The sequence below is a fragment of the Pan troglodytes genome, chromosome 20 (assembly GCF_028858775.2).
Source record: "Pan troglodytes isolate AG18354 chromosome 20, NHGRI_mPanTro3-v2.0_pri, whole genome shotgun sequence".
Classification (NCBI taxonomy): domain Eukaryota; kingdom Metazoa; phylum Chordata; class Mammalia; order Primates; family Hominidae; genus Pan; species Pan troglodytes.
Window position 1 is genome coordinate 19,010,151 of NC_072418.2, and position 19,229 is coordinate 19,029,379.

At 51.8% G+C, this 19,229-nt stretch overlaps 1 protein-coding gene across 10 annotated transcripts in view; it reads right to left on the reverse strand.

The window, feature by feature from the left end:
- Positions 1-1,430: 1,430 nt before the first annotated feature.
- EPS15L1 (epidermal growth factor receptor pathway substrate 15 like 1) overlaps positions 1,431-19,229 on the reverse strand; it is a 116,616-nt gene continuing 98,817 nt past the window's right edge. For 3 of the 10 annotated variants that reach the window (XR_010153742.1, XM_016935387.4, XM_016935385.4), the window contains 2 exons: positions 7,976-8,181; positions 1,431-2,036 (listed from right to left, as the gene is read on the reverse strand). Coding sequence is in view for 8 of the 10 variants with exons in the window: in XM_016935387.4 (XP_016790876.2) it covers positions 1,890-2,036; positions 7,976-8,181 (353 nt within the window). In the remaining 2 variants the exon portion in view is untranslated. Of the gene's footprint in view, positions 2,037-2,984; positions 3,220-7,774; positions 8,182-19,229 lie in introns of those variants that run through there. The other 7 variants (XR_010153743.1, XM_063801310.1, XM_016935390.4 and 4 more) reach the window with 5 other exon arrangements.

A 19,229-nucleotide genomic window follows, 5' to 3' on the forward strand; every position in this document is an offset into this window, starting at 1 on the left:
CCCGGCTAATTTTTCTATTTTGAGTAGAGACGGGGTTCCACCCAGCCCAGAGAATTCTAAGGAGATGTAAGGTCTGAATGTCATGGGGGATCCTGGGACAGAAAAAGGACATTAGGGGGAAAAACGAATTTTTTTTTTTTTTTTTTGACAGGGTCTTACTCTGTGGCCCAGACTGGAGTGCAGAGGTGCGATCTTGGCTCACCACAACCTCCACCTCCCAGGTTCAAGCGATTCTCCTGCATCAGTCTCCCGAGTAGCTGGGATTACAGGCATGCTCCACTACCACCCGGCTATTTTTTTTGTATTTTTAGTAGAGACGGGGTTTCACCATGTTGGCCAGGCTGGTCTTGAACTCCTGACCTCAAATGATCCACCTGCCTCGGCCTCCCAAATGGCTGGGATTACAGGTGTGAGCCACCACGCCCTACCTGCATTTTTTTTTTTTAGACGGTGTCTTTCTTGTCGCCTGGGCCAGAGTGCAATGGCATGATATTGGCTCACTGCAACTCCACCTCCTGAGTTTCAAGTGATTCTCCTGCCTCAACCTCTCGAGTAGCTGGGATTACAAGTGCGCACCACCACGCGCGGCTAATTTTTGTGTTTTTTTTTTTTAGTAGAGACAGGGTTTCACTATGTTGGCCAGGCTGGTCCCCAACTCCTGACCTCAAGTGATCCCCCCCACCTCGGCCTCCCAAAGTGCTGGAATTACAGGCATGAGCCACCGCACCCGGCCAAAAAAACAGAGCAATTCTGAATAAAGTAAGGACTCTAGTTAATAATAATGAATCCGTATTGGTTCATTAATTGGGATGTAAGTAATGTGTAATGTAAGATGTTAAAAATAAGGTAAACTCTCTAAGGGGCTTATGGGAACCCTTCGTATTTTCTTTGCGATCTTTCTGCAAATTTAAAACTGGCCAGGCACAGTGGCACATGTCTGTAATCCCAGCCCTTTGGGAGGCTGAAGTGGGAGGATCACTTGAGCCCGGGGAAGTGGAGGTTGCAGTGAGCTGAGATCACACCACTGCACTCCACCCTGGGTGACAGAGCTCAGACCCTGTTTCAAAAAAAAATTTTTTTTAAGGATAAATTGTCTAAGGGGCTTATGGGAACTCTTTGTATCTTTGTGATTTTTCTGCAGGTTTAAAACTGTCCTAAAAAATAAAGTTGGTTAAAACATAAAAATGGGCAGGGCTTGGTGGCTCACGCCTGTAATCCCAGCACTTTGGGATGCTGAGACAGGAGAATTGTGTGAGTCAAGGAGTTTGAGACCAGCCTGGGCAACATGGCAAGATCTCATCTCTTAAAAAAAAATTTTTTTTTAAAGTAAAAACTTAAGATTTAAAGAGCAATGTTCCACCTGGTTGATCTGCTTCCTGATACCCATGCAGGGAAAACAATGTTTACAGAGATTAAAGAAGCTTCTCTTGTTTTGTATTAAAATATTTTATATTAATCATTCAAACTTCATTTTATACAACGAGTGCATACACCACTGGGGGAGTGTCTGACTGATGCGTGGGAGGGCGGGCGGGGATGTCTGCAGCTATGAGTAGGGAGGAGGCGGGGAAGCCCTGGGTGCTTCCTCTCCTCGACTGACCGCTGTGTGTTCGTTCCCAGAGGAAGAGCGGGAGGCAGTCAGCCCCGGGGGGGGATGGCACAGTGGAGAGATGGACCTGCAGAAGTGGTGGCCAAGGCCTCTGTAAGGGCTTCCCCAGGAGATGTGACCTTTCCAGGTCTTGCAGCCAAGTCTGCTCACCCTGAACGAGCCCCCGAGTCCCGGTCCTTGGAGTACGGTGGCAACGGTGTGTGTGTGTATATATAGACATCTGCACTGCCCCCTCTCTGGAACCCACCCGTGCCCTGTCCCGCCTACACACGGCCCTCGCCTAGGCGGCAGGCATGTCAGCCTTGCTGAGCGCGATGGCCAGTTCCAGGTCCTCCTGCTCCTGCCGCCGCAGCCGCGCCAGCCTCTCCTGTTCCGCCTTCTCGCTCTCCCGCTTGGCCCACGCCAGCTGCTGCTCCTCATTGCCAAACTGCAAAGGAAAAACGGAGAGTGGGTGGGTGATGTGGCCCTGGGGCTGGGACCTGCAAGCTGGAGGGAGGCAGGGAATGCGTGGGAGGGGTCAGGGTCCTGCCCACCGCCCAGCGGAGGGTCTGATGTGCAGGGGATAAGCATGTCTTGGCTGGGCCCAGTGGGCGTGCGAGACTGTCTCAGGCCCCCCATCTGGAAAGCAGAGCGGACGGGATGCATGTGATTGAGTGACCTTAACCGTGACCTCTGGGCCTCAAAGAAACCAGCCACCCCGCCCCACGCAGAGAAGTGAGGATGGGCCCTTGATGCTGGAGGCCAAGAGGTGCAAAGATGGGGAACTTCCAGCGTGCATGGCTCTAAAGCCCCACAGCACAGACAATTCTGCACTCTGGGAATGCGGTATTTCTACCTCCAGCCATGCTCCAGAGAGCTCTGAGACCCTCTGAGGGTCATTTTCTCTTTCTTTTTTCTCTCTTTTTTTTTTTTTTTGAGATGGAGTCTCGCTCTGTCGCCAGGCTGGAGTGCAATGGCGCGATCTCGGCTCATTGCAACATTCACCTCCCAGGCTCAAGGGATTCTCTTGCCTCAGCCTCCTGAGTAGCTGGGATTACAGGCATGCGCTACCATGCCCGGCTAATTTTTGTATGTTTCGTAGCGATGGGGTTTCACCATGTTGGTCAGGCTGGTCTTGAACTCCTGACCTTGTGATCCACCCGCCTCAGCCTCCCAAAGTGCTGGGATTACAGGCGTGAGCCACCGCACCCGGCTCTGAGGGTCAATTTCTCCCAGAACACTGACAAAAGGTGTGGCACTTACACTGCCATTTAGTCAAGTTTTTATCCGTGGGGTGTTTTTCTAAAATGTTCAGTTAAAATAAAAACTTAAAAAAGGGAGAAAACCATCTTGATGCTGAGATAGGTGATTTCAAACAACTCAAAGTACTTTAGTCATGAAAAGAAAAGCCACATCCCACAAGCTCCTCCCCCAGGGTGGGTCCCCATGTCCCAGACTTCCCTGAGAGGTCACTGGCATCATCGGCCCCCTCAGGAAAGCTGCTGCTGCTTAGGGATTCAAAGGATTCCCTTATTAACGTCTCTCTGCGATGCACTGCCTCTGACCAGCTCTCTGCTCAACACTGGAGTAACACCAAAGATAACATGCGCAGTGGCTCTTCCCCAGGCACCCTTGGGAGCAGAAATATACAAACAATCCCAGAACGATCCAGGACCCAAGGACCCAGGCTCTCGAGGAGGGCCCTGCAGACTCCCCCAGGAAGGTGGGGGAAAGCAGCACACAGGAACACTCACGGCCTCTCCACCACACGCAGCACTAGGTCTGCGTGACAACCTTGGGGTGGGCCCGCTGTCATCTCATCCCTCTGACAGCTGGGGACACTGAGGCCAGGGAAGGGGTGGCTCACACTCTAGACTTTTTCCCCCCCAGGCCTGCGGGGAGCAGGATACTAGGTGAAACTGACAGGGAGGATGCGTCCCTGCGAGGTTCTGGGTGTGAGGCTCAGTGCCCGACCTTGGGGTCGCCAGGATGAAGCGTGGGGTGGGATAAGCCAGACTGAGGAGGGGCTCGTGGGCCCCAGGAAGGAGCTGGGATTTCCCCGTGGAGGCTCCGTGGGCGAGCGAGTTGGGTGATCAGATTGGCAGCGTCTGGATATTTCACGGCTTGATGGTGGCATGAGCGGGAAGCAGGAGAGACGAGGGCCAGATGGCAGGGCTGGGGGGACTGGGCAAGGTGCAGGAGCAGGTAAATGCAAGGAACCTGGTTGGGAGGCAGATGTGGCAGTGAGGGGAATGCAGGGCCCTGGAGGCCTCCCTCTAGCTGGCCTCAGGACCCAGATGGGGGACACAGGCGGAGTGTCAGTATCAAGAAAAGATGTCCCTGGGAGGAAGGGCTGAGTCTTGACTTCTAAAAGAGGCACTGCCCAGCTAAACACTTGGGGGTCTGATGAGTCTCCAGGTTGGACTCCCTCCCCGCCATTGTGTCACTGCCATGGGCACAGATAAGCATCCCCCCCACCCCAGTTTGGGGAATTTTCCAACACCTCATGGGGAGAAAAACAAGGAAAAACCAACAAGTGCAGGTGGAAATTATTCCATGGTGCTGCTGACAACAGTGGGAGGGAGACAGTGCAGCTGACGGGGACCTCACCCTCCACCAGCCTTGAGGACAGGGTGGGTGGGAGCTGACAGTAATGTTCGCGTGGATCCAAATCAAAGCCTGGAACGGCCAAGTAACCGGCCTGCTGGGTCTGAACCACAGCCCTCTGGCCGCCTTTGGCCCCACTGAGCCCCCGTGTCACAGTGTCACTGAAGCGCCTTCCCTTGACGGGTCTGTGTTTCCAAATGAAAGGTGTCAGCAGGAAAGTTCCTGGTGCCTTCAGAGTCGACGGGTTCAAGGCCAGCTCACGAATCCACTGTGGAGACTTGCATTGGTGAGGTCTGTATGCACTTAGGAGGCACGCTGGGCTGTGAGGCCTGGGAGAGCTCTCCTGAAAGGGGACTCCGCAGCTCCCTCTGTGTCTGCTGTCTTAGCCCTGGACGGGGCCACCTTCTAGTTCTCGTATCTGGGTGGGTCACACGGGCCAGAATCTGGATGTCTGTGGCCGATGCAAAACCAATAGTGGCTGGGAAACACACTGGCTCTGATTTCTGCTTCCCTCTGGCATTACCATGCAACCGAGACACCGTAGGGGCATGACACCACCCTAGCCGAGGCCTGCCCACTCAGGATGGGGTTCATTTTCAGAAGCAAATAAGTGGTTCATTTCAGCAGCCTCTTGGAAATCCGCAGTTTAGACAGCTCGGCATGCTGGGCGATGGGATGGCCCCGGGAGGCGCCCGGCACCTGTCCTCACTGGCGCTCCAAGGTGTCTGATGGCACTTCCACCCTACCATGTGCAGGACACGCCTAGCCACTTCCCATTCATTCATTTACCGACAATGAAATTGCATCCAACTCCTTCAATAATTCGAAGCACGGCCTAGCTGATCTGGTATTTGCACTACTCTTAATGCGAACTTCCAAAAGAACCGTTCCGCTAACCTAGAAATGCCACTTCCTAATACACACATTTGCCTGAGACAGAAAGGCCTGCTTTTAAAGAAATACCAGAGAGGGAAGAGGTTTCCCAGGAACAGCCACACACGCAAATAACCCATTGATGGAAATTTGGGGTTTGTAAATTAGAGGGTTCTGGAGAGGCACCGCCGGGGCACCACCTCCACAAGTGAGGTGCGGGTGACCTGGGCCCCCCTGACTGCCAGCATGGACTGGGCTGCTCCTGCACAGGTAAAAACATGCCCTGAACAGCAGTTTCAGAACGTCCACGCTGAAAGAGTCACGCTGCCAATCTGCCGAGCAGTCAGACAGCCCTCTTGGCATTTGCTCAGGGAAGTGGAATCATTCAAACCAGAGGAAGCAGCTGTGCCCTCTTCTAAGTTAGCACAAATAGTCAAGATCCAGTGAACCCAGAAACCACCGGCTGATCGGCTGAGCCCCCGAATGCCGTGAACATGGAGAGACGTCATCTTGAGTCCCCAGAGGAGAGCTGGTTATGGATGATTTTAGACAATGATACGACCCAAGGGGACAAACAAAAACAATTAAGGGTCCTGTCTTCACTCAACCCATCCCTTCAGAGTGGCTGAAGTACACTATCTGATCATTTCCTCTGGAAAAAAACTGGGGTATTTGCAGTGGGAAAAGTGATTTTAAACAGAAAACAGGCCGGGCACAGGGGTTCATGCCTGTAATCCCAACACTTTGGGAGCCTGAGGCAGGAGGATCATTTGAGCCCAGAGTTCAAAGACCAGACTGGGTAGTAAAGTGAGACCTTGTCTCTATCAGAACATTTTAAAATTAGCCAGATGTGGTGGTGTGCGCCTGAGGTCCCAGCTACGTGGGAGGCTGAGGTGGGACGATTGCTTGAGCCCAGGAGGTCAAGGCTGCAGTGAAGCTGTGACTGCACCACTGCATTCTAGCCTGGGCAACAGAGCAAGACTCATCTCCAAAAATGTAAAAACCAAAAACTTAGGGAAAAAAAAAACAAAACAAAACAGAAAACAACAGGGCTGCACCCAGGCCTGGGTGGAATTTGCTTTCCCACCAGGAGATGAGGGTGATAAAATGGCTGGCGCTATTTTAAAACTGAGGTTAACAATTGTTCTGGAACTACCAGAAATGCTTAGCCAAATGATACCTTGAAACCTTGGGTGTTTTTTTTTTTTTTTATGCTTTTCGAAAAAACGAGCCCTTTGGGGGTTGGGGTCACAGGAAATAGAACTATGAATTTCAGAAAGAGAACAGTCATTTCTTCAAGCTGCCGTTCACCCCACTTACCTAACTCTTCCCTACCCAAGACAGAGTACCTGAGTCATGTGTGAAGAGTTCTGTTTTTTTTAAATCAGCATTTAATATTTTTCCACCAGAAAATAAATGAAGGGCTATTCAAGAAACTCTAGATAAAGCAGGTTTTGTTTCTGGCTTTTATTAACAATGTCACCATTTTGTATAGACCCCCAGTGCGCATCTAGGGTCAACAAAATCAAACTCACTGCCGTTGTAAAATATTTATAGGTCACCAAGAGCCAGAAACAGGTCAGGGTCTTGGGCGATTTAAATAAGCCACATGGGCCAGTCACGTGTAACCCCAGTACTTCAAGGTGGGAGGATCGCTTGAGGCCAGGAGTTCCAGACCAGCCCAGGCAACGCAGCAAGACCCTACCTCTACAAAAAAAAAAAATTAAAAATTAGCCTTGCGTGGTGTTGCACGCCTGTCATCCCAGCTACTCAGGAGGCCAAGACAGGAGGATTGCTTGAGCCCAGGAATTCGAGGTTACAAGTGAGCTCTGATCGCGCCAATGCAGACCAGCCTGGGCAACACAGCGAGACCCTGTCACTAAAATAAATAAATTGACAAGCCATAGGATAGCTGTGCACGGTAGAGATTATCAAGACGGCTCAGAAACAAATCGGGTGCTTTCTGTGCATTGACATGGCAGGGCTGTGTTCAAAGAGCCATCCCAGGAGTCGAAGCATCTATAAATAACACGTCTCACACCTAATGATGAAGGAACTAACAAGCCCAAAGGAAGAAAGCGAGGGCATCACACATAGTGAAACCAATTCTGGGAAGACAACACCTGAAGCTTTCAGAGAACAAGATTTTCATGTATCAAGGAAGCTGCTAAAAACTCCTTGAAGCGACGGCATGTTACAATCTGGAATATTTTTTCACACAGAGAAAAACAAAGCCAGGCTTTCGAAATCCCGGGATTTGCTTCCGAAAAGGCACTTAACTTTGCTCAACAGTTTTTTGGAGCTCTTTTTGTTTTGGCTTTCAGAGTGGCTGTTCTAGACTGGATTTCTTTTTTCATTGGAGCTGGTAACTGAAATTTAAAAGCTTTAAAAAAAAAAAACTTCAAATTGCTCTTCCCTGGCGCGATCTGCTTGAAGTCCTTCAATTTGCACTTGTGGCACAAAATGCATGGGGCGGGACTGTGAAAACTTGTGCACAAAGGGCTTTTTGGGGACAGCAGAACCCTAATGTAACTTTCGCAATCTTCTTTTCATACTTCGGAAGTGTTTGACATCTTGGCTTCCAAAAACCAGTGAACACAACAGCCTCAGTGCGTCAGAAATAATACAATGAATCTACCGTGAAGGACAGATAAGTCCCGCCTCCCTGCTGGAAGAAAACGTGCCCTTATGATAGAGCATCCAAACTGCGGCTCTTTTTTTTTTTATTGAGAAACTGTTTTTCTTACAGAAGTGGCAGTGTAGAATAAATAACGCGAGGGACAGAGAGTGTGAGGTACCAAGAAGCTAAAGAAGCTGGGAGGTTTGCCTTTAAAAGGAGACAAAAATCCCAGGGAAGCTGCAAGCGGAAGGGAGGGGGGTGGCCGGGAGGCGGAGGACTCAACTTACAGAGGTGAAGTCTGCAAAGCCCGAGGCAGAGGCCTTAGAAGGTTTAGCTGCGGAGGAGGGGACAAATGGGTCTTTTCCACTAAACGGGTCCCCAAACCCCTTTTTACTTTGGAACGGGTCGCCGCTGTCAGCCCCGAGTGGCTGGAATGGATCGGGGGCCTCGGGAAAGTCTGCGGAACCAAGCTGGCTTACAGGTGTACTTTTACCTGGAAAGTTTAGGAGGAAAAAAAAAGGAGAAAGAAAGAAATATGAGTTACTCACCCGGACAGAGCAGAATGCTGGTGGGCACAAGCCCGGGGCGCTTCTCTGGGAAGAGCTTGTAACTTGGCTAACAGGCTGGACGGGGGTACCCTGGGGAATCCCAGTTTTAATCAGCTTTATCCCAGGGGCTTAACGGGTTGTGAACAACACAGGAAAAACACTGCAGATGACTCCCATACACAACGCACACAGAGCAGCTAAAACTTGAGTTGTCCTAGAATAGTTTGCATGCAGGTACGTTTCAAACAGATTCATTTTAGCATGGCAACACATTTATTAACATACTAATTTAAAAAATCATGGCTGAGCAGAAAAATACACTGCAAGCTTCTAACAGTAAAAAAAAAAAAAAAAAAAAAAAAGGCAGCGGGGAGAGTTACTTGCAAATGAAAAGGAGGAATTAGTTTCACAACGTGGTATGGTTATTAGGTGTGTTAGTTATAAGGGTCTGCACACAGCTCTGCCATGCTGAGGTTTAAGTTCTTTTTTTTTTTTTTTTTTGGAGACAGAGTCTTGCTCTGTCACCTGGGCTGAAATGCAGTGGTGCAATCATGGCTCATTGCGGCCTTGGCCTCCAGGGCTCAAGCGATCCTCCCACCTCAGCCTCCTACAGGCATGAGCCACCATGCGTGGCTAATTTTTGTATTTTTAGTAGAGATGGGATTTTGCCATGTTGCCCAGGCTAGCCTCAAACTCCTGCCCTCAAGTCATCTGCCCGCCTCAGCCTCCCAAAGTGCTGGGATTACAGGCATGAGCCACTGCACCTGGCCTTAAGTTCTTTTTTAGCCCCCACTTCTGTCCCTCTGGTGTTGGTGGCTCCAAGGGGCAGCGTTTATCTGGGCCTTTCTGGGCTTCTGCCAAGCAGGGAACTCCAGGATGCCCGGTCCCAGCAAGGTATATCTTGACAGGGAGGTGAGAGAGAAGTGTTCAGAAATGGAGGAAAATGACACTGTGTGGGGGACATGGCCTGAGGACGGTAGCTTTTCCCAATGCGTCCTGCCAATGTACCAGAACATTCCACCAAGAAGCAGAGGCCTGTTAAGATCTGCTTGGTGACGGGAGGTCCCACCTGACGGGCCTTCCAGCATCTGCAGTTTGCAGGCCAGCCGGGCTGACTCCATGCTCCTGACACCCCTCTATCTGCCCAACGGAGTCCCTGGGCATTCAACGTGGTCCACGCAGCACCCCAGACTGGAAGCTCAATAATATGCAACACGATTCCGGCGTGTTAACTCTGGAAGTTTCGAAGCTAATGTTTAGAAAAAACCAGGAACTGCCTGTCCCTCCAGGGTTGACCTTGGATCTCTGGCTGCACCTCCAGAGAGCACCCTGGCTCCCAGCCACACCTGCCACGCCCACCACCTGAGCCCGGGACACCTGCCTTCCTCATCCGGTAGAACGAGCCCACACAGGCCAGCCTCGGTCCCTCTCCATGCCCAGATCTAAAGCCTTTCCCTCTGTTCCCCCAGCAGATCAGCCATCCCAGGCCTCATTTTTGAGGCCCCAGGTGTCCTTGTGGGCTCCGGGGCTACAGCCCCCATCTGCCGCCTTTAGCTCTGGGCCTCGGCAAGGGAAAGTGCCTCCTCCCAGCTGGCCTCCGTTTCCTTATCTGTGAAGTGGAAATGAGAAGGAGGGCGCCAAACAAGGTGACATTCCTGGGGTCCAGGAGTCTCCTCCCACTCAGTGTCCTGCACCGCCGTGCCCAGCATAGGCTAGTGAGAACCTAGCCTGTAGCCCCCCCTTGCCTGTAGCCCTACTTCTGGAAATGGAAATTCACTTTTCTCTCAACCGGCAGTTCTGGGCCAGCATAAGGACTGCTGCTTTCTTTTTGCATATTCAAGGAAAAACAGTCTTCCTTCCCACGGTTTGCACAGAAGGACTCGGAGACAAACTCCCCTGCAGCCCACCCTTGCGGCCTGCCTGTCCGCCTCTGCCCGTCCCACAGGGTTCCACCGGGGTCGCCGTTGCATCCTTAGCTGACCTCTGGCCACCAGCTGCAGGAGATCCTTCCAGACTCCTTGTCTGTGTGAGTCCATCTAAGAGGCTCCTCCTCAGGGTTGGAGGGCGAGCTGTCCTGGGCTCTATTAGGACTCACATGGATGAGAAAGAGGGGAGGTCGAGGCCTGGTATCAGTCTCCTCCTGTGGCCTCAAATCAATTCACTGTCAGACCCAAGGCCCAGTTAGCAGAGGGGGCCCTGCAATCTGGAAGGGGCCTATCTTTGCCAAAACTTGTGGGCAAGCCATGCTGGAGACCCTTCCCTAGAGGGGCAGTGCCCAGCCCACGCGGGCAGGACAGGAATGTGGCCCCTCTCCTTCCGACAGCGCCTGCCCTCTCAGGGCAGTCCCCACACCCGAGCTTTCTAGGTGTCTCCCTTTTTCTATCCCCAGATGCCCCTCCCACCTTTAGCTCTACTGCGGCCTCCTCCTACCCCGACCTCCCCGGGGCTGCAGAGAGCAGGGTGATCTGGCCCAGGGTTCCGCTGGCCTTGAGGAACTGCCTCACACCCCCACCTTGAGACGGCCTCCCATGCAGGGCCACTCCTGGTCCCAGGCATGAGCCAATGGTAAGCCAAGGCCTCGCTGCCAGGTCTCCCGGAGTTGCCCCGTTCCCTCTCCTAAGGGACGGGCAGGCAGCTCTGGCGGGAGGGGGTCAAGTGAGGCGTGCCCAGCCTCCTGTGAGCCCCAGGCTGTCCACTGGAGCAGAGGGGGCTCCCTAGGGCTCCTGAGCAGGATGGAGGGTGGGCGAGGGCCCCTCACCTCCACCCTCCCGTCCCTAGAAGCCTCGTCTCCCTATTGGCCGCCCACCAGCTCGGCTCCCTTCCCTGTGAGCCAAACCCACCCAGCAAAGTGGCCTCAACACAGGCGGGCCCCAGCACCCTGCCCAGACTGCTTGAGGGCTTCTCCCACTTGGGGACGACACCCCAGTCTTGTCCAGGTGGCACCTCCTTCCCCAGGAACCCCCAAACCCAGGGCTTCTTTCCTGGCTATGCCTTGTCCCTCTGCCTGGAAGGCACTCCCAACTGGAATGCCATCACAGGCGGTGGCCTTCTCAGGAAGAAATGGCAGCCCCTTCCCCATCATGCCTGTGTTCAGCTCTGCAGCCAAGCCCTGGGGCTGGGAGTGGCCCTGGAAGACGGTGTGGGGCATGGCGGCCACCCCCCTCAGCCTGTTTCTTAATCCAAACAAAGGGCTGTGTCCCCCCAACAACTGTTCAGACGTTCAAGTCCTAACCCCTGTGCCTTAGAATATAACCATACTTGAAGATAGCATATTTAAAGGGGTAACTGAGTTAAAACGAAGTCAAAGGATCAATGACTGTCTTCACTGAAAGAACTTAGGACACAGATCTACACACAGAACAGCAATGTGAAGATGCACCAGGCCAAGGAGAGGCCTCAGAAGAAACCAACCCCACTGGCGCCTTGATCTTGGACTTTGAGCCTCTAGAACTGCGGGACAATCCATGTCTGCTGTTTAGGCTGAGATAGAGCAAGTATGAGCAGGGAGCCACCAAAGCCACCGGCAGGGGCACCCTGGGGGACAGTGTGACAGTGTCCTGCACCCCAGCCTGTGGGTTTGCAGGGGATAGGGACAGTGACCTCAGCCAGTCCCTCGAGCCCCTGCCTGCTTCTGCCCAGCTTCTCCCTCCACGGGAAAGCCCCCCCTCCCCCAGGGTCCCTCACCACTCTGCTTCCCGTGGCACTGGCCTCTGGCACGGCTGAGGGTCAGCTCTGTGAAAAGCGGGCCCAGCATATCACAAATGCCAGCCAATACTGCCCCATGTCCCTGGTGCCCTCCAGCCCAGGGCTCGGCACACAGTGGGCTTCAGGAGGTCCTGGTGAACCAGGTGCCACCTGTTACAGATTCCACGGGTCTCCAGGGACCTGGGGCCCTTTGGAGCAACACCCTGGGGAGCAAGAAGGGAATAAAGGCATCTGCCCTTCCTGGTTTGCAGGAAACAGCAATGTTACTGTGCATGCTTGGGTATTTGATTTTTCCTCGAATACCTATGTGATATGGATCAAATAGCAAGATTCTAGCAGAGGAAACAGTTAAGTGTTTCCAGGGGAGAAGCTCAAAGTCCCAGGACACGGTGTAGCCCCCTGGGACGGGCAGCAAGTCCAGGGTGGACACTGCTTGATTTCTCGAAGCCGTTCCTGCAGGGAGTGATCACCTGAGGCAGATTTGCAAGAATGTGGAGGGCGGTGTAAAGGGAGGACGCCCCAGCCAGGCCCCCAAGAGCGACTGCCACGGTACAGAAGGTTCAAATAAATCAGTCATTTTTGAGCTGCTTTTCTTCTTCTTTTCAATGAAGATCTTCCTCCCTTGGTTTGGGGGGTTTAAAAAAAAGAAATTGGTTTTTGGGAGGAGTGGTTAAGAATTCTGCCTGCTACCATTTCAAGCTGAGGTTTCTGATGCGCAAAGAGATGTTCAGAGAGATGAAAAGCTTCGTTCACACCAAGAACTGCCTGTGCCTGGTTTTGCTCTGTTGCCGAAACCGTTGTTATTTAGAAATCATGACTATGGTAATATGAAACCAGGGCACATCAACTGCTGGCCTCTTGTTTTCAGAAGGAACATCAACAACAACAACGGTTTTTTTCTCAGTTGTTAGTGTTTGTGCTTTGGTAAGAGAGGCGATTTTGGACCTGACACGTGCGAGGTCAGCCGAGTGCCCGGTCCAGCTCTCGACCTTGCTAATGACCGGACGCTTTGAGCAAAGAAAGCCCCCGGCATCACTGTAGGGCCACGGCCCTCAGCTCAAACTTCCCACTTTTGCTCAGCGATTTATTTTTAGCGGCTGTATTTTTCAAACCTTCTAGGTCTAGTTCCTGCTTTTATGTAACCACTTCTGCTAACTCCTTAATCGTTTTTTCCGATTTTGTGAGGTATAGCTTATCTCAAACGTGACAAAGTAACTTTAATCTGCCTCCAGGCCCTGAAGCAAAAGCTGCCACGCGCACCCACGCCAGGGTTTTATACTTTTTTATGGCTCCAGAAAACATGAGTAAGGAGAGAGCTTTACTGACGCGCATTTCAGAAAAGGGGATGGAAATCATGAAAACAAAACCCAAAAAAGTTGGTATAGAAACATCTGGGAATGATGGCATCAAACCAGGTGCCAGGATGATGCCTGGCACCTGGTTTGATGCCATCAATCCTAGATATTTGCAGCGGGAACTACCGGGGACCACAGCAGATGGCAGTGAATAAAGACAAATGAAATTAAAGACCCTCTTGGGTGTGCTGACTGCCTACCGCAGGGAGACTTCATTAACAGGGGGCAAGGGATACAAGACTGAAGAAAACGCAAAATAGAACTTATTTTCAAACCACAGCAGTTTCAACAGTTACCCAAGCGGTGTACCGAAACCACACACAGGACTGACTTTAGCAAAAACAATATGAACCAAATGGTTTACCACAGTATGTGCTGTTAAAAAAAAAAAAAAAAAAAAAAAACTTGGTGGCCGGCTCCACCCTGATAGAAATTTCTTTAATTCTCCTATTTCTCAAGCTTCTTCTCGAGGCTGCGCACGCCCCTAGCACCCGGGATCGGGGCTGTGATGGGGCTGGCTCTGCTGCACTAGCGTTCTTGGTCAGCAAAGTTTTTCAAGGTTCTGACTTTTCTATCTTGCTTTGCAGGAAGCCCTCCGCTTAAAAGCATCCTCAAGAGCTGGGTGCAAAGCAAAAAAAAAAAAAAAAACCCCAAAAAACAAAAAACAACAAACAAACAAAAAATTGAATAGAAATATACAATTGCAAACCATAAAAACGGTGAATGCTATAAAAACCTTGGAAAGGAAACTCTCTTGGTTTAAATGTTTTGCTCAGGAGGAGCATAAAAGGTTCAGGTGAGGTACGGTCTCAATCAATCCGATTAATAAAAATATTAGTAATAAACATGAGAGTGAGAGAGAGAGAGAGAGTGTGTGTGTGTGTGTGTGTTTGATCCTGGCTAGGTTCTGTTTATACAGTTCAGTTCAGTGCTGTACTTGGAAAATGCAGTTCTGCAGATGAGAGATACATACAAAAACAAAAAGAAAACAAAAAAATACAAAACAAGGGTTTGTGGTCAGGGAAGCTGCCCACCTTCGCTATTATCCTATACAACACAGAACGATCACACAACTCTCACTCATCCTACACAACAGTGGACATGCATACACAACCATCATTGATCCTACACAATGGGACACACACACACAAGCATCACTGATCCTACACAACAGTGGACACACACATACAACCATCATTGATCCTACACAACAGGGGACACACATGCACAAGCATCATTGATCCTACACAACAGGAGATGGCCACACAACTGTCATTCATCCTGCACAATATGGACACTCACACAACTCCCATTCATCCTACACAACAGAGGATGCCCACACAATTGTCATTCATTCTGCAGAACACAGACACCCACACAACTGTCATTCACCCTACACAACAGGTGATCCCACACATCTCTCGTTCATCCTGCACAACATGCACACCCACACAACTGTTATTCATTCCACACAACAGGTGGTGCCCACACAACCATCATTCACCCTACACAACACAGGCACCCACCTGTCATTCACCCTACACAACAGGCGATCCCACAAAACCATCATTCACCCTACATAACACAGACACCCACCTAACTGTCATTCACCCTACACAACAGGTGATCCCACAAAACCATCATTCACCCTACACAACACAGACACCTATGCAACTGTCATTCACCCTACACAACAGGTGATCCCACACAACCACAACTGTCATTCATCCTACACAACACAGATGCCCATACAACTGCCAGGTTTCTGAGAGTCACACTGCCTAGGAGAGCAGTGGCCCGGGCGGGGCACCACTCCAGCAGAGCTCATCCAAGGCCACTGACATGTCTTATTCCACCCTCCCCATCCTGCCCGAAAAAAAGCTTAGCTGCGGGGAGAGGGGAGAAAGAAAACAGTATAGGTTCTAAAATTCATCACTGCTCGGGGACTTGTCTTGAAAGAGTGCTTTTCCCCAACACACGTCAACGTCTTCCTCTGGCTCCCATCTAAGACACATGAGGGGAGTTTGTTTTTTACAATGTGACACACGGGACCACGTAAGGGACCTGCAGGCTGGGAGTCCTGCAGGCACCAGCCCCGCGCGCACTCTGCCTTAGATCAAAGCTGTGTCAAGCAGCACAGCCCTGGGAGATAAGAATCTGAGGTCCCTGCGATCGCAGCGTTGAGATTTTCCACTAAAAATATTTACCGAATTTTGAGAAAATCTGCTTCATGCATTGAAGGGAACAGGATGAGGTTTGGTTCTGAACTGTTGAGAAAAGCTGAACAAATATTTACTACGAGCCACTGCTGGCCGCTGTGTTTTCCTGCCCTGTGAGGTGTGTGAGGTGGGCAGGGGGCTGTTGAACCCAATGGCTGTGGCCTCATCTTGCCATTAAAAGAAGAAAGTGGGGAAAAGGTGCTGTGCTTTGGGGTCCTCAAAAGGCAAATATCATTTGAAGTGAGAAATAACAATTTTCTAGAGGTCACCACAAAAGGCTCCCATGACATTTACATAAAACCTGCCAGGCAAGGGCTGCACCAGCCCTGGAAGAAAAAAAAGTGTGTGTGTGTGTGTGTGTGTGTGTGTAGGGTGGGGTATGTGATTTGGAAATGAATTTACAAATCACAAGCCAGTCTTCATGACAAAAATAATACAGACTGGCAGGTGTCACAATTCTGGCTTCTTTGAAAATTCGCATTTGTTCTCTGGCGGGCACCTTTGACATACCCTGCGTGAACACCCCTGGGTGTCAGCCCCATCCTCTGGGGGGATTTCCAGGGAGAGATGCTATCTATGCATGAGCCAGGCACGGGGAGCCCTGACAGGGCAAGGGGGCCCAGCTTTGTTCCTCCCTACGGAGTGTGCCAATGTCGCAGACGCCACCTCTGCAAAGGGTAGGAAGGCGCCTTGCCCACATGTAACAAGATCCCTGAGAACGCCGTGCAGCGAGTCTGAGAGCTGGTTAGGGGTCGTGCATGAAAGGACCCAAAAGAGCCCCTGGGAGGGGAGCAAGTGAGGCGCAGAGCCCACCAGGAGCTCCCATGGTGGGGGACACTTTTGCTCTCTTTATGGCCAGATTCCCCGTTGCCCGAGTGCATGTGGTATTTTGCAGTTAGCAGTGGCAGGCAAGGGGCGCGCTGACTCAGGGCTTTGAATAGGAGAGATGAAAGATGAGGGGCCATGTTCACCCCGCCAGAAAAGCAGGGAGGCGGTGCCCAGAGCTGCACCCAGAGCCCCCTTCTGAGGCGTCTGCCCCGGCCCTCACCTCCCTCAGGTGCCAAGCAAGGGGTTGAGGTGTCCTGGAGGCAGGTACACCCGATGTCCCCAGGGCGATGGCTCCCGTCTGTTCACACCTATACTCAGATGCTGGGGTGGAAGCCCAGCCACTCTGGGCCTGCACCCCACCCTGCAGCCCCCCAGGCCTCAGCATTTGCACCCCACTGAACACCAGATGATAATCGAGTCACACGACACTCCCTGGATCCGCCTCTGGGTACAGTGTGCCCAGGAAGGCAAATGCTTCTATTTTCAAACTCAGTGGTCTTTACAGAACAGAAAGTGCTCCAAACGGCAATCTGCCTGCAGTCAGTTTAAACATACAAGGCTGACATTCCTCCCTCTCAGAGTGGGACCGTTCCTTGGCACCATCAGCGGGTCCCACCCAGCCCTAAGACAGACCTTCCAGAGGGCTCAGACGGAAGCTCTGAAGCTTCCTTGAACACAGCAGTGCTGGGGGATGGGGGGCGTGGGCAGGAAAGAGGGACTCCACCTGGTTGGCCGTTTTAGGCTCCTTGGGACCCCCTCCCCATCCTGGCTGGCAGGCAAGTGCCAGAATTTTCCAGGCCCCTCGAGATGGTGGAACCACTTGTCCCATTGTAGAATTTCACATGTACCCACCGGATTATCTCTCTGAGATCATCGTGGGAACGCAATTGAAGTAGTTAAGTTCAAGGCTGAGGTGCTAACCGCAGGGTTCAAATGGAGATGCCATTTTTAAAGTGGATCTTGTGCAATCAACAAAAGGTTTTGGGACCCACATGGGCACATGATGGGGAGAGGTCACTGAGCCCTGGTTTCGATGTTGGCCTGGCATTTCAGAGAAGTGGGAGAGCTGGCAGCACTTACGACCTCAGGGCTTCCTCGGTGGCTGCATCCTGTGTGGCACCCCCGGCAGGGAGGTCAAGAACCCACGGCCACCCTGGGTGGATGCCACACACAGGTACGGGAGGGGCTTGTTTGCAAGGGGAAGAATGACTTTTGTCTTCTTCTTTTGTTGAGAGAGCTGCTCAAATCAAACAGGACAGCCGCTGGTTAAACTGGATCCCATGTCACTTAGGTAAAAGCTGTTCGTTAGTGCAACTGTGGGGTGGGGGCGAAAAGACATGCTCATCACCATCACCTATGCGGCTTTGTTTAGCAGGTGAAAAGGTCATTAGCAGTAATAAAATAATCATTAAATTGGGGAGAGGTTAAAGGTGACTGGCTGGTTAGCGGTAGAAGTGCGCTGGCTGGTGTCACCGGGCGCTGCAGGCAGGAACCGCAACGCAGGGCCGCGCTGGCAGGAAGTGGCAAGGGTGGGGCCGGTCGCAGGATCCCACTATCGCAGCAGGGCTGAGGCCCAATCACTGACACCCACACAGCCGTTTCCTGCACTTAAAAAAAAAAATCTGTTTCTCTCTTTGCAAATCAACAACTTTTACCTAGAAACTCTTCAGCGGTGAGCTCTGACTGATCTTGATCTCCGGTCCGTTGCAGAAAATATACCATTGTTTACCTGGGGGAGGTGTGTGCCACGGCTAACTTTAACCTAACTCTAACTGACAGGTTTCGGCGGCCTGCTGGGTCTGTGCTGCATCTGCCTGAAAGAAACCAGTTTCTTCTGCCCAAAACAGACACCTGCTGGTTATTTAATACCTTGATACACCTTTCTTGAAAAGACCTCCAGGCAAGAAGAACTTAGTACCCACACCAAAGCTCCATGCATGCCCCAGGGGATGGCCCTTGGTGGTCCCCAGAGTGCACTTTCTGGCTTAGATCGAGACAGAACTGAGTATGTGGCCTTGAGGGCAGATGGCCAACTGTGGGCTACTCAGGTGTACGCTGTGACCGGAACTCTCCCTCGAGGAACCTCTGCAGGTTCCCAGGTGGAGGGGTCCACCTGTGACTGTCCAGGTCAACACCTGTCTGCCCGTGCACCCACACTGCATGCCAGCCACACCAAATGTCAATTTCACCTCAATTGACCTTTAAACAAAATAAGACAAGCAGCTCCCACGGAATTTGAAAACTGCAGCCTCTAGAACACAAGAGACGGCACCAAAGCCACACGTGACTCAGACCCAAACTCACATTTGGTCCTGTATGAGCGATGACCCACAGAGGACGCTGGAGCCCTCTTTGAAGTTCAACTCCCTGCACGCTTTTTTTAACGGAAAAGATTTCCACTAAACTGTGACCTCACAGGGAGAAAAGGGCCCAATTAATGACTCCCAGAATGTGTGCAGCCACCTCAGCTGCCCAGCCTGTCTTTCCTGGAAAAGGTGCCCATATGGCAGAAGCCTGCGTCCCGGTCCCTGTGCCGCAGGGTGGGGATGGGGGCTACAGACCACATACAGCACGTCACCGTGCAAGGCGCTTCACCCACACACCCACCTGCTAGGCCTGAGTGGGTCCCATGGTCAGGCAGGAAAACTGAGGCCCAGGGAGGTTAAGTGACCCACCCGGGGCCTCCCTTTCCTCCAATGTCCAGAAACCAGCCTGATCAAGCAGTCCCCTGGATTCTAGCAGAATTGGCTGCCCAGAGGACAGAAGGAAGCGGCCTCAGTTCTCCTGTCCTGGCCTCACACGTCAGCCATTTCCTGGCACAGAGGCCTAGCAGGGTTCTAGAAACCTCTGGGTGCCCTGGGATGGACAAACCCTGGATGGGAGCAT